General features: G+C 50.4%; 1 protein-coding gene across 1 annotated transcript; it reads left to right on the top strand.

The window, feature by feature from the left end:
* Window positions 1-472: 472 nt before the first annotated feature.
* Vps4a (vacuolar protein sorting 4 homolog A) lies at window positions 473-13,807 on the top strand. Its single transcript, XM_059264058.1, has 11 exons — window positions 473-736; window positions 5,928-6,039; window positions 6,141-6,288; window positions 7,006-7,067; window positions 7,160-7,279; window positions 9,024-9,180; window positions 10,009-10,157; window positions 10,461-10,542; window positions 10,772-10,991; window positions 12,451-12,591; window positions 13,078-13,807. Exons 1-11 carry the CDS (start codon window positions 716-718, stop codon window positions 13,177-13,179), a joined length of 1,314 nt encoding a protein of 437 aa, XP_059120041.1. The 5' UTR covers window positions 473-715; the 3' UTR covers window positions 13,180-13,807.
* The last annotated feature ends 1,077 nt before the right edge of the window (window positions 13,808-14,884 follow it).

The following is a 14,884-nucleotide window of genomic DNA, read 5'->3' as shown; positions in this document are numbered from 1 at the left end:
CTTAACCTCTGAGCCATCTCTCCAGCCCAATATATCATTATATTATCATAACCTATTTAATAGCCAGAAAACACAGCTCCAGGAATTTAGAAAAATTTACTTTTCTGGTGATACTAACTCAAGTGGGGTCCTGATTCTGCAAGGTCCTTCCGCCCCGCCTCTCACTGCCCTGTCCTCCAAGCTCCGCCCTGCTCCGTCCCGCCCCACTCCGGCCCTTACAAGCACTCTGAGCGTCCCAGCGTTGCCCTTGTCCGGCCCCGCCCCTCAGGTTTCCAGCCCCGCCTCTCACCCGGATCCCACCAGGCCCCGCCCCTTCCGGCCCCACCCCTCACCCAGGTTTCCTCCCCTCCCCGCCCCTCCATTCTCACCCTCGCTAGGCCCCGCCTCTTACTCAGGTCTTCCTAAGCCTCGGCCTCGCCCCTCACCGGGATCCCACCAGGCCCCGCCCCCGACAGGCCCCTCCCCTCTTGGAGGAGAGATGCCTGCAGTTCCGGGCCATGGCCGCTGGGTGGCAGCCGCGTAGCTCGGGCTGGGCCGCTCTGGGCCGCGCTCCTCGCTCACCCTCGGACTAGGCTCCGGCTGCTAGTGGCTGTCGTGCCCGCGCCGAACGCCGACTAGCCGGGCTCCCAGCGCCGGGCCCATCACCTCGGCTCCTCCGGGCCGGACCGAGGCCGCAAGCAGCGCCGCGGGGAGTGGGGCGGACCCAGGAGATGAAATGACAACGTCAACCCTCCAGGTACCTGGGCGCGGCGCGACCGCGGAGGCCCAAGACGGCAGGGCCTGCGGGCCGCTGAGCGGGCGGGCGGCGGCCTCCTCGGAGCCCGGCCTGGCGGTCCCGATAGGGCCGCCTCGTCCCACCCGTGCTGCCGCTTCTCCCACGCTCGGAGCCCAAGGGATGTCTCCACCGGGCCCCGGCCCAGGCCGAACCGGCGTGGCCCCGATCTTGCTACGCGCAGGCGGGGCTGAACTGCTGCCTTGCAGCGGCGCCGCCTCCCCCGGAGCGCGCCCGGGTCCGGCAGGTCGCTCCGGGAACACCGCTCACTCGTTCCTGCAACGCGCCCTGGCTGCCCCTTGACCTTCTGCCAACGAGTCCCCGGTTTCTCGGCCAGCCACCCTTCATTCATTCCCTAGATCGTGCCGGGCGATGCTGGGGTGGCGCCGCCCGAATGAAGGAAGGGCTCATTCTAGAGCTGTCAGCGTAAACAACGTTCAGGCCTCAGGCTTGGGTTTAAATCCCAGCCCTGCCACTCACTAGCGTGCCTAGGTTTTTGATCTTGGAATGTTGGTTTCCTCATCAGTAAAAGGGGCAGTGCCCTTGTAGGGTGGTTGTCAGACGGCCCGAGATTGAATAATTCAAGGGAAAGCGTTTTTAACATAGGTTCAGCACATCATGTGCTCGGTAAGCCTTTACAAATAAAAGTCAGTGCTTAGGTGGAACCAAGTAATACTTCATGAAGGAAGGGACTTTACTCAGAGCATCAAAGCGTAGGTGGCTTTCACATACCTGTTGGAGAGGGGGATTGGGATGGCTGCTCCAGATGGAGATACAGGAGTGGGAATCAGTTGGAGGACAAGGTTTGGAACTAGATGGAATCCAGAGGCAGAACCCACCATCCACCGGCAGAATTCTTATCTGTCTGTTTACTAGGGATTAAGCCAACTTCAGCCCGATCCCACCTGTCTGGCCAGTGTTAGCACTACCTATGGACCAAGAATGTCTTTTGTGGCTTTTTTTGAAACAGTTTTAGTAGATCGAGCCCTCGTGCTATTCAGTACACTCATTGAAAGAGTACCATTCAGTGCTTTTAGAGGTTTGTATCATCACCAAAGAAACTCTATGCCGTCAGCCATAGTTCCCCAGCCATTCTGTCCCATGTAGCACACACTGTCTGTGGAGTTGCCTATTCTAGACACTTTATTGATGTTATCATTATGTGTGTCTGTGTATGTATGGTGTGTGTATGTGTACTAGTATGCCAGTGCCAGCACACCCATTCCACTGCCTGTGTGGTGAGGTCAGAGGAGAACTTTCAGGAGTTGGTTCTTGCCTTTTGGATGTTGAACTCAGGTTGTCAGGCCTGGTAGTAAGCAGTTTTGCTTGTTTATTTTGTTTTTTTCCTTATGGAATTTCTTTTATTCTTTGGCATTTCATATATGTAAACAATGCATCTTGGTCCTGTGCACTTCCAGCTCCCACCAGGAGCCCCCAACTCCTTCCTCGATCCCCTCAGGCTGCCAACACACCCCCCACCCCTTCTGTGTCCTCTCTCCTCTCCTTTCTTTAGTAATAACCCACTGAGTCCAGTTAGTGCTTCTTAAGTGCTGAATGCTCTTTACAGGTAACCATAGCTGCTGTGGCCATGTTATTCCAAAGACAGCACTTTACAGCACTCCTCCACATCCTCTGGCTCGCTCTTTCCTTGCTCTCTTCGAAGTTCTTCCTTTAGCCTTGAGGACAAGTGTTGATATAGGTGTTCCACTTAGGGCTGAGTCCTCAGTAGACACTTACTCTGTTATGAGTCTGCATTAACTGCTAACCACTGCGGAGAGAGAAGCTTCTCTGGCCTAGGTTATATCTGTGGATATAAGCATAAATATTTAGAAGACAGTTCAACAACATGTCATCTAACAAAACAACAGTGATAGGTTCTTCTCTAGGGCCTGTGGTTCCTGAGCCGTGTGCTTCTGAGCAGGTTTACAGTACCAGTCCTGAATTCCCTCCTATAGAGCAGGTCTTGGTCCAAGCCAAACACACTGAGTACCCCATAACCTTTGTGCCACTGGTGAGCACAGCTTGCCGAGCAGGTCAGTATTATAGCAAGTGTGGTTGACTTCAGGGATTCTATATATGTCTTTTCTCCCCCAGGGACCCATGTAGCACCTTCTAGCACTATGAAATCTAGTTGGCAGGTCAGTTTCAGCTTGGTGTCTGTTTGTTTTTTTGTTTTTTGTTTTTTGTTTTTTGTTTTTTTTGAGACAAAGTTTCTCCGTGTAGCCCTGGCTGATCTACGTGCCTCAGCCTCACAAGTGCTGGGATTAAAGATGTGCACCACCACCCAGCTGAGATTTTCTTTAAATAGACTCCTACAGTGTGTGGTTCTCTGTGACTGACTTGGCTGCCTTAACTTAATGTCACAATCTTTTACATTGTTTAAATGGCTTGGGGGCCTTTCATGACATAATTTGAAATTCAGATTTTGGAGCCTATAAATAAAGTTTTATTGGATGACATCCCAGCTCATTCTTTTATATACTGTCTGTGGCTACTTGTGTGCTGCAGATACTATATGGCCCACAGAACCTAACATACCTGCTGCCTGGGCTGTCATAGAAAAAGTCTGTCGGTCCCTGCTAGCACACCTTGTTGCTCCTCCATCTCAGCCTTTGCCATGGTGTCACTAGAGACGTGGCAGGGCTGGCATTGTAATCTGTCACCTCACTTCAGCTATGCGAAGCTGTTTCTCTCCTTTGAAACTAAGATCTCCTTCAACTGAGAGACAGCATTGGTTGCCAGAACTACGCAGTGCACCAGTAGGTGTCCTGACGGTGGGCAGCAGGGATGAGACGGGCCTGCTCTGCGCTGTGGGGACAGGGAAGCCCAGAGACTGTTCTGAGCCTCCACTTGATTTTTGTAGTTTTCTTTTTTCCCGAGACAGGGTTTCTTCGTGCAGTTTTGGTGCCTGTCCTGGATCTCGCTCTGTAGACCAGGCTGGCCTTGAACTCACAGAGATCCGCCTGCCTCTGCCTCCCGAGTGCTGGGATTAAAGGTGTGTTCCACCACCGCCCACCTTATTTTTTTAATTTTTGTACATGTGTTTTGCCTGCCTGTATATATGTGTACCTCGTTGCATGCCTGGTGCCCCCAGAGTCCAGAAGGAGGTGTCGATCCCTTAGAACTGGAGTTACAGACAGTTGTGAGCTACCACATGGGTGCTAGAACTCAAACCCACATCCTCTGCAGAACAGCAAGCGCAGTCAGGCTTGGTGGCATAACCCTGTATTTTAGCACCTTTCTGGAGGCAGAGGCCAAGCTCACTTACAGTCAGAGTTCCAGGCCAGTCAGAGCTATGTAAGAAACCCTGTCTCGCCGGGCGGTGGTGGCGCACGCCTTTAATCCCAGCACTCGGGAGGCAGAGCCAGGCGGATCTCTGAGTTCAAGGCCAGCCTGGGCTACCAAGTGAGTTCCAGGAAAGGCGCAAAGCTACACAGAGAAACCCTGTCTCCAAAAAAAAAAAAAAGAAACCCTGTCTCAAAACAAAACGAAGAGCTGCAAGTCCCTTTGAACACGGAGCCGTCTTTCCGTAGTATTTATTTTGTTTTATTTTGTGTAGGGTGGAACTGCTGGACTGTCTTTCTTACCTTATGTTTTAATTTTGTGCATTATTTATTCGTGTGAAGGTGGAAGAACAACTCGCAGGAGTAGTAAGTTCTCCTTGAGTGTGGGGTCTCCTCAGGAATTAGGTGTCTCCTTCCTGCATGGGTTCTAGGAATTGAACTCAGGGCTTCAGGTTTTCACAGCTAGTGATTTTACCCACTGAGCCATCTCAGCAGCCCTGATCCTTCCCTCTCTCCCCCGTTTTAAAAGGGGAGACCAAGCAAGTCATACTGAGTGGAAAGTCCAAAGAGCTGATGGTGTTGACTGTAGAGAAAAGAAGCCACCAAGACCAGGTACTGTCTTGTGGCTCTAAGGAGCTGCCGGGGAGACTAGTATGTTCACCTGCAAGGTAGTTCAGCGCTGGCCTTGCAGTGTGTAGACAGCGGGGATCGAAGGTGACCGTCATCCACACTCTCACTTTTCCTGTTCGTCCTTCTAGTGAGTTCCTCTCATGTAGTCTGTCACCCCAGCCTGGCCGTCTCACACAGCTGTCTGTGTGCATTTTCTTACAGAGAGGATGGCTAAACAAATGCCCCGGCCCTGCCAAGAGCTGGTCAGGAGGTTATTGTTGGCTGTGGCCGAAGCAGGGTCTGCAGTGGATCTGCCTGCCAGGCGGCTAGTGCCACACCAGATGGAGGAGAATTCTGGCCAGGCTTTGCCGATTGGGGAAGCTGCAGGCTTTGAAATTGGCTGTATAGGGCCTCCAGTTCAGCTGGGAGCATGGGCCTGCAGAGCCTTTGAGACTCCAAAAGACATCACTCGGAGAGTCTTAGGGAGCCAGAAGGCAGTTCCCCTCCATTGGCACTTTGTTCCTGGAGCTTGTAGTGTGGTTGAGCCCCGTCTCAGGCGTCAGCTCTACACAGTTCAGGAAAATTCTCTCCTGAACCTAGAGTGATCTGGGCAGTAGAGAGGGCTAGAGCTATCTCTAAATCGATTAGATTGAAATGATCAGGTCCATGAAGGACTTTCTTAGCTGGCTGCGTCTTTTTAGCCCCTGGCCAAGTATGGCTTCTGGCTTTGTTGAGCTCCAAGAGCCAGTCCATGTTTCTCTTGGGGAGGTGACATAGAATGTGGGCTTGCTCCATGGGCCTGCCCCTGGAGTCCCAACCCCAGACATTAGTCAGTTTCCATTTGCCAAGCTCCAGAACAGAATGGAGGAAGGGGTGGCTTCTGACCATTAAGCTCCCTAGGAAGGACAGCTGTCTTTCGTTTGTTTATTTTTTCGATTTTTTGAGACAGGGTTTCTCTGTGTAGCTTTGCGCCTCTCCTGGAACTCACTCTGTAGCCCAGGCTGGCTTCAAACTCACAGAGATCTGCCTGCCTCTGCCTCCCAAGTGCTGGGATTAAAGGCGTGCGCCACCACTGCCCGGCGACAGCCGTCTTTTCAAGCTCTTCTAGTTGGTGTCAGGAAAGTAGAACAACATAATGGCCTGCCACCAACAAAGCCACAGGCCTGGTACTAACTCTCATCTCATCTCATTCTGCTGCTCGTGACCCCAAAGGCTCTTTGGATCCCATGGGGAGCACTGAGCTATATGCTCTGCTTTTCCAGAAAGCCATCGATCTGGTGACAAAAGCCACAGAAGAGGACAAAGCCAAGAACTACGAGGAGGCGCTCCGACTCTACCAGCATGCTGTGGAGTACTTCCTCCACGCTATCAAATGTGAGTCACTCTCAGGGTCCCCGGCTGCAGTGCCCTGGGGGGGGGGGGGGGGGGGCAGGCACATTGGACTTAGGAGGCCACACCGGGTTTCTGTTTTGCAGATGAAGCACACAGCGACAAGGCCAAGGAGAGCATTCGAGCAAAGTGTGTGCAATACCTAGACCGAGCAGAGAAGCTGAAAGATTATCTACGAAACAAAGAGAAACATGGCAAGAAGCCAGTCAAAGAGAATCAGAGTGAGGGCAAGGGGTGAGTGCTGGAGCACACAGCTTCTGGGGCCAGGGTCCCACATGCATGCTCCTGTGTTCACGTTGTTGTCATTCTGGATGCTAAGGCTGCCCTGGACTCGTACCCCTCCTACAGGGTGTCTACGGACTCCTGACAACACACCAGCAGCTGCTTTCATAAGCAGTCCACAGTGTCTGATTCCCGAGTGTGACAGACAGATTGCGAAGGGACAGGAGACGGGTCAGCAGGAGGTCTGAGGCTGGAAATGGGCAGCAGACGGCTGTTGGCATCAGAGCACATTCTCCTTTAATGCTTTTGTTTAGTTTTGTTTTGAGACAAGGTCTCACTGTGTAATTTTAAACTTAGTAATTCTAATTTTAAACTTGATGTTTTCTCCACCCTTTGAATTCTCTGGGGTCACAACTACATGTTGTCTATTGTCTGTTTTTGAGTCCATCTGAAAAGTCTGACCATTTGCCTTGGTGCTCTGTAAGTCCAGCCGAAGCCCACTTCACTCACCAGCCCTTGGGAGGAGGCGGCTGCCTCTTTCCTTATTCCTTTAATGAAGAAGCAAGGATGGCATATGAGTGTTTCCTGGAGGAGTGTGGTCCTCACATTCCAAGATCTCTGCTTGCTTGTCCCTCACCAGTGCTGGATTGGGAACACACACACACACACCCCTAGCCTTCCTTGCTCTCAGAATGGAGGACCAACTTGATCTTCTGTTTCCTTTCTTAGTAGCGACAGTGACAGCGAAGGGGATAATCCAGAGAAAAAGAAATTACAAGAGCAGTTGATGGGTAAGAGGCCTGAGGTCCACGGCGATAGGGGAGTGTCAAGGGTCCTCTTTGGGTCCACTTGTGCTCATGGGTCAGTCTGGGCCTTCTTGCAGGTGCTGTTGTGATGGAGAAACCCAACATACGGTGGAATGATGTGGCCGGACTCGAGGGGGCGAAAGAGGCTCTCAAAGAAGCTGTCATTTTGCCAATTAAATTCCCACACTTATTCACAGGTAGGAAGGAGTGTAGCATGGTGCATGACTTTAATCCCAGCACTCAGGAGGCAGAGGCAGGCAGATCTCTTGAGTTCAAGGCCAGCCTGGGCTACAGAGTGAGTTCTACAATAGCCAAAACGACACAGAGAAACGCTTCTTGAAAAACGAAAACAAACAAACCAAAGGATGTTGCCACTAGCCCAGGTATAAAACTGTCAGCCTGAGGAATGTAGCTTGGGGTTCCACCCCAAGTGTCCAGAACAGATGGTAGGTGGCCTCATGTCCTAGCAGACAGCTCACAGGGTATGTCCTGGCCTTGTATGTTGTATCTGTCCTTGCTGGGATGGAACCTGGGACCTAGGCAAGCACTCTCCCCCTGCCCTGACCCTAACTCCCTGGTGTCTTGCCAGCATCAAAACCATTTTGGTGTGGATCTCTGTGAATTTGAGGCCAGCCTGATCCACAAAGGGAGTTCCAGGACAGCCAGGGTTGTTACACAGAGAAACCCTGTCCCAAAAAAAACAAAAACAAAAAAACAAAGTTTTTGTGGGCTGAGAATACAGCTTAATTTGTAGTTTTTCTGACATTTGTAATGCTGTGGGTTTGATCCTCAGCACCACATAAATTGGATGTACTGGTATAATAGCCCTGTAATCTCAGTACTTGGCAGGCAGGATGATCGGAAGTTCAGGGCCATTGTTGACTACAGCATGAGTTCTAGGTCCGTTTGAGATACAGGAGACTTGAACTGCTCTCAGTGAGCAGGCAGGATCAAGAACCAGTGCTGGCCAGTATTCTTGTTAAGGACATGGGGGTCATTAACAAGATGAGGTCTGAGCTCCCAACAGGTGTTTGGTTCTCTTTACTTCTAAAATCAGGGGTTTTATAGAAGTTTCTCTTTCTGTTTTGACAGTGACTAAGGGCCTTGCATTTTATACATTTATATAAATTTTATAACTTTGTATTTAATTTTGTTTTTGTTTTTGTTTTTTCAAGATAGGTTTCCCTGTGTATCCTTAGCTGTCCTGGAACTCACTCTGTACATCAGGCTGCCCTTAAATCCACAGAGCTCCGCCTGCCAGGTGCTGGGATTAAAGGCATGAGCCACCACCACCCGGGCAATAACTTTGTTTTGAGATTGGGTTTATTTTATATGTATTGGTGTTTTACCTGCATGTATGTCTGTGCACCATATTCATGCAGTTCCCTTGAAGGCCAGAAGAGGGTGTTGGATCCCCTGGAACTAGAGTTACAGTTGTGAACTGCCATGTGGGTGCTGGGACCAAGCCTAAGTTCTCTGGAAGAACATCCAGTGCTATTAACTGCTGAGCCACCTCTCCAGCCCCACAACTTTTTATTTATTTATTGTGTATGTATGGTATGTTCATGCATAATTATATGTAAATGTTCCCTGTGTGGGGATGCATGTATGTGTACATGTGTATGGAGGTCAGAGGAGGGTGTCACGTATCCTCCTCAGTTGCTCTCCACCTTATATATTGAGGCAGGGTCTTTACGCAATGATTCAGCTACTCTAGCAGCTTACTCTAGGGATCCCCTCACTCTGCTGTCCAAATACTGGGGTGCAGGCAGGCCACCACTCTGGCCTGGTGTTTTCCTGGGTGCTAGGGAGCTGCACTGTAGTCCTCATGCTTGTAGGGCGAGTCTTCTGCCTCCTGTGCTGGCTTCTCCAGCTCTGCCTTCAACTTTTCAACTTTTCTCGGTGGGGAAACAGCTGACTCGTGTTCATTCTTTATTACAGGCAAGCGTACCCCTTGGCGAGGTATACTGCTTTTTGGGCCCCCAGGCACAGGCAAGTCCTACCTGGCCAAGGCCGTGGCAACAGAAGCCAACAACTCCACCTTCTTCTCTGTGTCCTCCTCGGATCTGATGTCTAAGTGGTTGGGGGAGAGTGAGAAGTAAGTCAGCCGTCAGCTGTGCTCTGGCAGCTGCTGGTAGTCCAGCTTCCTGGCCCCTGGAAATCACTTCCCAGAGAAGCTGCCATCAGATGACCAGGGATAGGAGTCAGGAGAACAAGCTCTTACTTCTTGAGATGCTGTCCTGATACACAGATGTCAGGGAACTTGGAAAAGATGAAGCACCCCTGTAATCCTAGCACTCAGAGGTAGAGGCAGGAGAATCCCTGAGTGTGAGGCCAGCCTAGTCTACAGAGTGAGTTCCAGGATGGCCAGTGCTACACAGAGAAACCCTGTCTCGAAAAACCAAACCAAAAAAGAAAAAAGAAAAGGAAAGGGAAAGCAACCTCTTGTGAGTATACATCGTTTTGTTTGCTTTCCTTTTGGTTTTGTGAGACAGGATCTCATGTACCCCAGGCTAGTCACAAACTCCTTCTGTAGCAGAGGCTGGCCCTGAACACCTGCTTCTCCTGGTACTACCTCCTAAGTGGTGGGGTTACGGACATGTGCCACCAAGACTACGGGAGTCAGTTGCAGTTGTGTGCCTCTTTGGGGCGTTTTATGGGCTTAGCTTATTCCTCAAGCTGACCCATTCTTTGATATTAACTGAGGCTCAGAGAAAAGGAAAGGAGCTAGTGAATGGAGCTCCCAGGACTTGAGGCTATGCCACAGCAAGTTCTTGGTTCACTGCTGTTGGAGGACTTGTCTGCCCTGTTTTCCCTGTTAGCATTTTCAGCCTCCCTGTGGGAGAGGCACTGGATGTAACAACTGGGTCTCAGGGTGGGCATGTTTGGGAGTGTCCAGGTCCTGACCCCTTTCTCACTCTCACAGGCTAGTCAAGAACCTGTTTGAGTTGGCCAGGCAACACAAGCCTTCCATCATCTTCATTGATGAGGTGGACTCCCTCTGCGGGTCACGGAATGAAAACGAGAGCGAGGCTGCCCGAAGGATCAAAACGGAGTTCTTGGTCCAGATGCAGGGTGTGTGCTGCCACCTTGTCACTCCTGGGCTGTCTTCCTCCTCAAGGCAGCCCAGGGCTCCATTATGTGGCTGCACTGGGCACGATAGAGGAGAGGCACTTGTGATGCCATCTCTGCCAGCCTTACATGGGCTTGCATCCAAGAGGGTTCTGAGGCCTTTGCCACGTTGCCTCTCCATCCCCCCCAGAGCAGCTGGTGCTGTTGGTCTCTACCCAGGAAAGCCCCAAGACATGGTTAGTTCCCATGGGTTCTGCTGCCTCTGCAGGCATCTTCAGTTGCTTCTTTGTCTCCCATTCTCCACAGGAGTGGGAAATAACAATGATGGGACTCTTGTTCTTGGTGCCACAAACATACCCTGGGTGTTGGATTCAGCCATTAGGAGGAGGTGAGTCTAAACTAGGAGCTTAGGGCTGGTATCTTTGTCTAGCAATGGTCATTTTGTTGCTAGCTGTCCGTCCCTGTTTCTCTGGAATCCTCCCATGTCTGTGTGTCAAGCAGAGCCCTTGGTAAAGTTGGGTATTGGACCTCGGTCACTCATTTTAATGTGCATGCTGTCTTTTCCCTTCACATCATTCTGTGATCAGCTCTCGTTTGATATGCATCTATCTCTCCAGGTTTGAAAAGCGAATTTATATCCCATTGCCAGAGGAAGCGGCCCGCGCCCAGATGTTTCGATTACATCTGGGAAGCACACCTCACAACCTCACTGATGCTAACATCCACGAGCTGGCCCGGAAGACAGAAGGCTACTCAGGAGCAGACATCAGCATCATCGTGCGGGACTCCCTCATGCAGCCGGTTAGAAAAGTACAGTCAGCAACACACTTCAAGAAGGTTGGTGGCAGCAGTGGTTAGGCAGTGTCACCAGTCAGGAGGTGGGGGTGGCCTCTGGTTTTTTTTTTTACTAGCTTCCTGACTGCTAAAGGTACATTCTCTATGAGAGAACCAAGGGTAGATTTTTTTTTTTTTTTCCTTTGTGAGATAGGTTTTCTCTCTGTAGTCCTGGCTGTCCTAGAACTCACTCTGTAGACCAGGCTGGCTTTACATTCACAGAGATCTGCTTGCTTCTGCCTCCCGAGTGCTGGAATTAAAGATGTGCACTGCCACCACCCGGCCCCAGAGGTAGATATTATGTACCCTTTTGCTCTAGGACTGGAGCTGTGCCATACACCCTCCTTGCAGGTACTGCTGGAAAGTAGTGCTCTTCAGCTGTAGGGAACAGAAGACAGCAGCCAGCCCCGTGCTGGATGGCAGGGCACACAGACCAAACACTTGCCAAGTGCCAGACACAGCAGTGGGAAGGACTTGCCCACTCATTCGGGCACATCTTTGTTGTGTGTCTGCTGTGGCTCCTGCTGTGTGCCAGCACTGTTCTGGGTGTGGGGAAGGCAGTAATGGAGACACCCAACAAGAGAAATGCTGATTCTTCTTTAGCAAATAGTTGGAGACACTAGGAGTTCCAGAAGTTTGGAGGGCTGAGTGGGTTGCTCTGTTAAGACAGAAGTCGAAGGGTAACTTTCAGTTGGTTCTTTTCTTCCGTCATATAGATCTGGGAGATCAAACTCAAGGTCATCAGCCTTGCTTACAGATGCCTTTACCATCTCACTAGCTGGAACTCATTTGTCTGAGACAGTTTCAGTTAGTCCAGGCCAGCATCAAACTCCCCTGTAGTTGAAGATAACCTAAACTCAGATATCCTGCCTGTACTTGCTAAGTGCCGGGGTCACAGGTGTTTGCCACCAGAGGGTTCTTTTTTTTTTTTTTTTAATTTATTCATTTTTATTATTTTATGTGCATTGGTGTTTTGCTTACATATATGTCTGTGTGAAGTGTCAGATCTTAGAGTTACAGACGGTTGTGAGCTGCCATGTGGGTGCTGGGAATTGAACCTGGATCCTCTGGAAGAACAGTCAGTGCTCTTAACCGCTGAGCCATCTCTCCAGCCCCTCCAGAGGGTTCTTATTTGTCTTGTTTTAAATTCTGCTGTGGGGCTGGGGGCAGTATGCATGGGTGCCATGACATGTTTTGGAGGTAAAAGGACAAGTTTGAACTTGGTTCTTCTCTTTCACATGGGTTCCACAGATGGAACTCGGCTGTCAGGTTTGCATGGCAGGTGCCTTTACCCACTGAGCCATCTTTCAGACCTCAGACCTGAGTTCTCAAGGAACTTGGCCCTCCTCCACCCTTGATGACCTAGAAACCCTAGTGTCTCCTTCAGGCTATCCTTAGGTCCTGACGTACACTACTACCAGGGACAGCCACAGCAGCCCTGACAGTCTCTACTTGGTTTCAGGTCTGTGGCCCTTCCCGCACCAACCCTAGTGTCATGATTGATGATCTTCTGACCCCATGTTCTCCAGGGGATCCAGGGGCCATCGAGATGACTTGGATGGATGTCCCTGGTGATAAACTCTTAGAGCCTGTGGTCTGCATGGTAAGTGACCCACTGGGAGAGAACCAGAAAGTCCAGAAAACTGGGAATCTGAGCCTAAGAGTAAAAGTGAGTGTCTTCCTCTTGTCCTGGCTCATAGTCCTCCCAGAGTATGAAGCCTTTGGGGTGGTGGGTAGCTGAGGTTTTTGCTGAGACTCTGGAAACCTCTAAGAGGAAGAGGAAGTCCAGAAGGAGCCAGTGAAAGTCTTTTCACAGGGGTCTGACCCGAGCGTCTAGAGCTCTTCTAGTTCTGTCAGTTGTGGTACTGCTCTCCTGGCAGCTGTCTGCACAGGGGTGACTACGGTAACAGAAGCTGCTATGGGAAGGAAGGGAGGAGTTATGGGGTGAAGAAGTAGTCTTTCAGATGATGTGCAGTCTGCACTGGGGGTGACCTCAGAGGCAGGCCTCTTGTCAATCTAGACAGCACTAGAGAGGAGGGCTGAGGACCTGGAGTCAGCTGTTTTCAGCTGCATGCTTGTGTCTCTGCAGTCAGACATGCTCCGGTCTTTAGCCACTACCCGGCCCACGGTGAATGCAGATGACCTCCTGAAAGTAAAGAAATTCTCTGAGGACTTTGGACAGGAGAGTTAAAGCTTCATGCTGATAATGAAATTGGGAGTTTGACTGGAGCAAATTCATGGGACTTCCTCCACCAGTGGCCAGGCAGGGCCTGGAGTCCCGAAGTCACTAGTACCCCTCTGCTGCCTGGCTGTCAACCTAGTGGGATGATGGAAGGGCCTCCACAGCTGCAGAGATGCTTCACCATGTAGGACACCTGGACACTGGTTCTGCATACTTCACTCCTGGATGCTCACACTCCTTGCCCTGATATGTTTTTCTTGGTTTTTTGTTTTTAACTTTGGTTCCCCTAAATTAATGCTGCTTTGATTTCTGTCTTGTTTATAAATAAAGAGAAAACTCATCTGGAAGCGTTAGGAGTGGGAGCCACCAGGCCCCTGCTCCCTCCCACTCCTTTCCTCTGAAGTTGGCTACTTGAGAGCTGACCGTGGGGAAGGAAAAGCCATCCCTGTCACCTTCCTAAGTGTGCACCTGGAGCTGCACCTTGCAGGAGCTGATGGCTTCTGTGAGCACAGAGCGTTGCCATCAGGAGAGACGACACTCAGGCAGGTCTTTATTGCTGCCTTCACGACTGAGAACTGGGCCCAGCCTCTGCTGGTCCTGTCCCGGAGATATCTAATAAACCCCTTTCCCTTCTTGAGCTACTGGAGTCTTCTGAATTTTGATTCTGGTGTGGGGTTCTTTGGGAGTGGAGCTTACTTCTGGTAAGGCTCTCTTCATTGTTTTCTTTCCTCAGCAGGGCAGGAAGTAGGAGTGCTCATCAGGCCTACCATCCAGTCAGGTGACAGGTCCTACATGCCCTATGGCTCAAAGTGTGGCTATAGTTTTGGTTTCTTTTTTGTTTTGAGACAGGGTTTCGGTAACTTGGGCAGACCCTGAACTCACTATGTAGAGAACGACCTTAAACTCCTGCTTCTCCTGCTTCCAGCTCCCAAGTGCTGAGATAGGAGTGAGTGGTACTGTTAGGTCTCTGTTCCCATGGGTAACTGCTGCTCAACAGATGCAGATAAAGCAGCCCTGGAGATGCTGTGTGACACACAACACAGTACAGGCATGTTCACACGCTGAAGGAATTATTCTAACCTCCCCAAAACTGGTATTATTGCTCTGTATTTTAACATCCTAGTGCTAGGAATCAAACCTAGGTCCCTCCACATTAAGTACTGTTGTACCTATGAGCTTTACACAGCTCTAAGTCCTCTAACTTGAAAACCTGAAAGGGCCAGAACTGATTCTGTAGCAAGACTTGGTTGGCCTTTCATTGTTTTCTTTGCTGATTGAAAGTGGCTGATAGAAGCTTTGGTTTTTAGATTTTATTGTAACTGTGTGTGTGTGGCTCTCTGTGAGTTTGTACACAGAACAGTGCCTGTGAAGGCCAGGAGACACTCAGTTCCTTGGAGCTGAAGTTACAGGTGTAATGAGTTGTCTCAGAACTGCAGCCTTTTGCAAAAGCAAATACTTTTTAAAAAATTTTGTTTTGTGGGGTTGGGGATTTAGCTCAGTGGTAGAGTGCTTGCCTAGCAAGCACAAGGCCCTGGGTTCAGTCCTCAGCTCTGGGGAAAAAAATTTTTTTTGTTTTGTTTTTTTTAAGACAGTTTCTCTGTGTATACCTGGCCATCCTGGAACTCACTCTGTAGACCAGGCTGCCCTCAAACTCAAGAGATTTAACTGCCTCTGCCTTCCAAGTGCTGGGATTAAAGGCGTGTGCTACCGTTGC

This window comes from Peromyscus eremicus, chromosome 5 (genome assembly GCF_949786415.1).
Source record: "Peromyscus eremicus chromosome 5, PerEre_H2_v1, whole genome shotgun sequence".
NCBI lineage: Eukaryota > Metazoa > Chordata > Mammalia > Rodentia > Cricetidae > Peromyscus > Peromyscus eremicus.
The sequence above is the reverse complement of the archived record's forward strand: the minus strand, read 5'-3'. Positions and strand labels throughout refer to the sequence as shown.

What these genes read in the sequence shown, in the direction of transcription:
- Vps4a (XM_059264058.1), top strand. Translation starts at nt 716, where the DNA reads ATGACAACGTCAACCCTCCAG. An exon ending in AATCAGAGTGAGGGCAAGGG is followed by an intron (nt 6,289 to 7,005) that starts GTGAGTGCTGGA and finishes TTCCTTTCTTAG; the next exon opens with TAGCGACAGTGACAGCGAAG. An exon ending in TGGTTGGGGGAGAGTGAGAA is followed by an intron (nt 9,181 to 10,008) that starts GTAAGTCAGCCG and finishes TCACTCTCACAG; the next exon opens with GCTAGTCAAGAACCTGTTTG.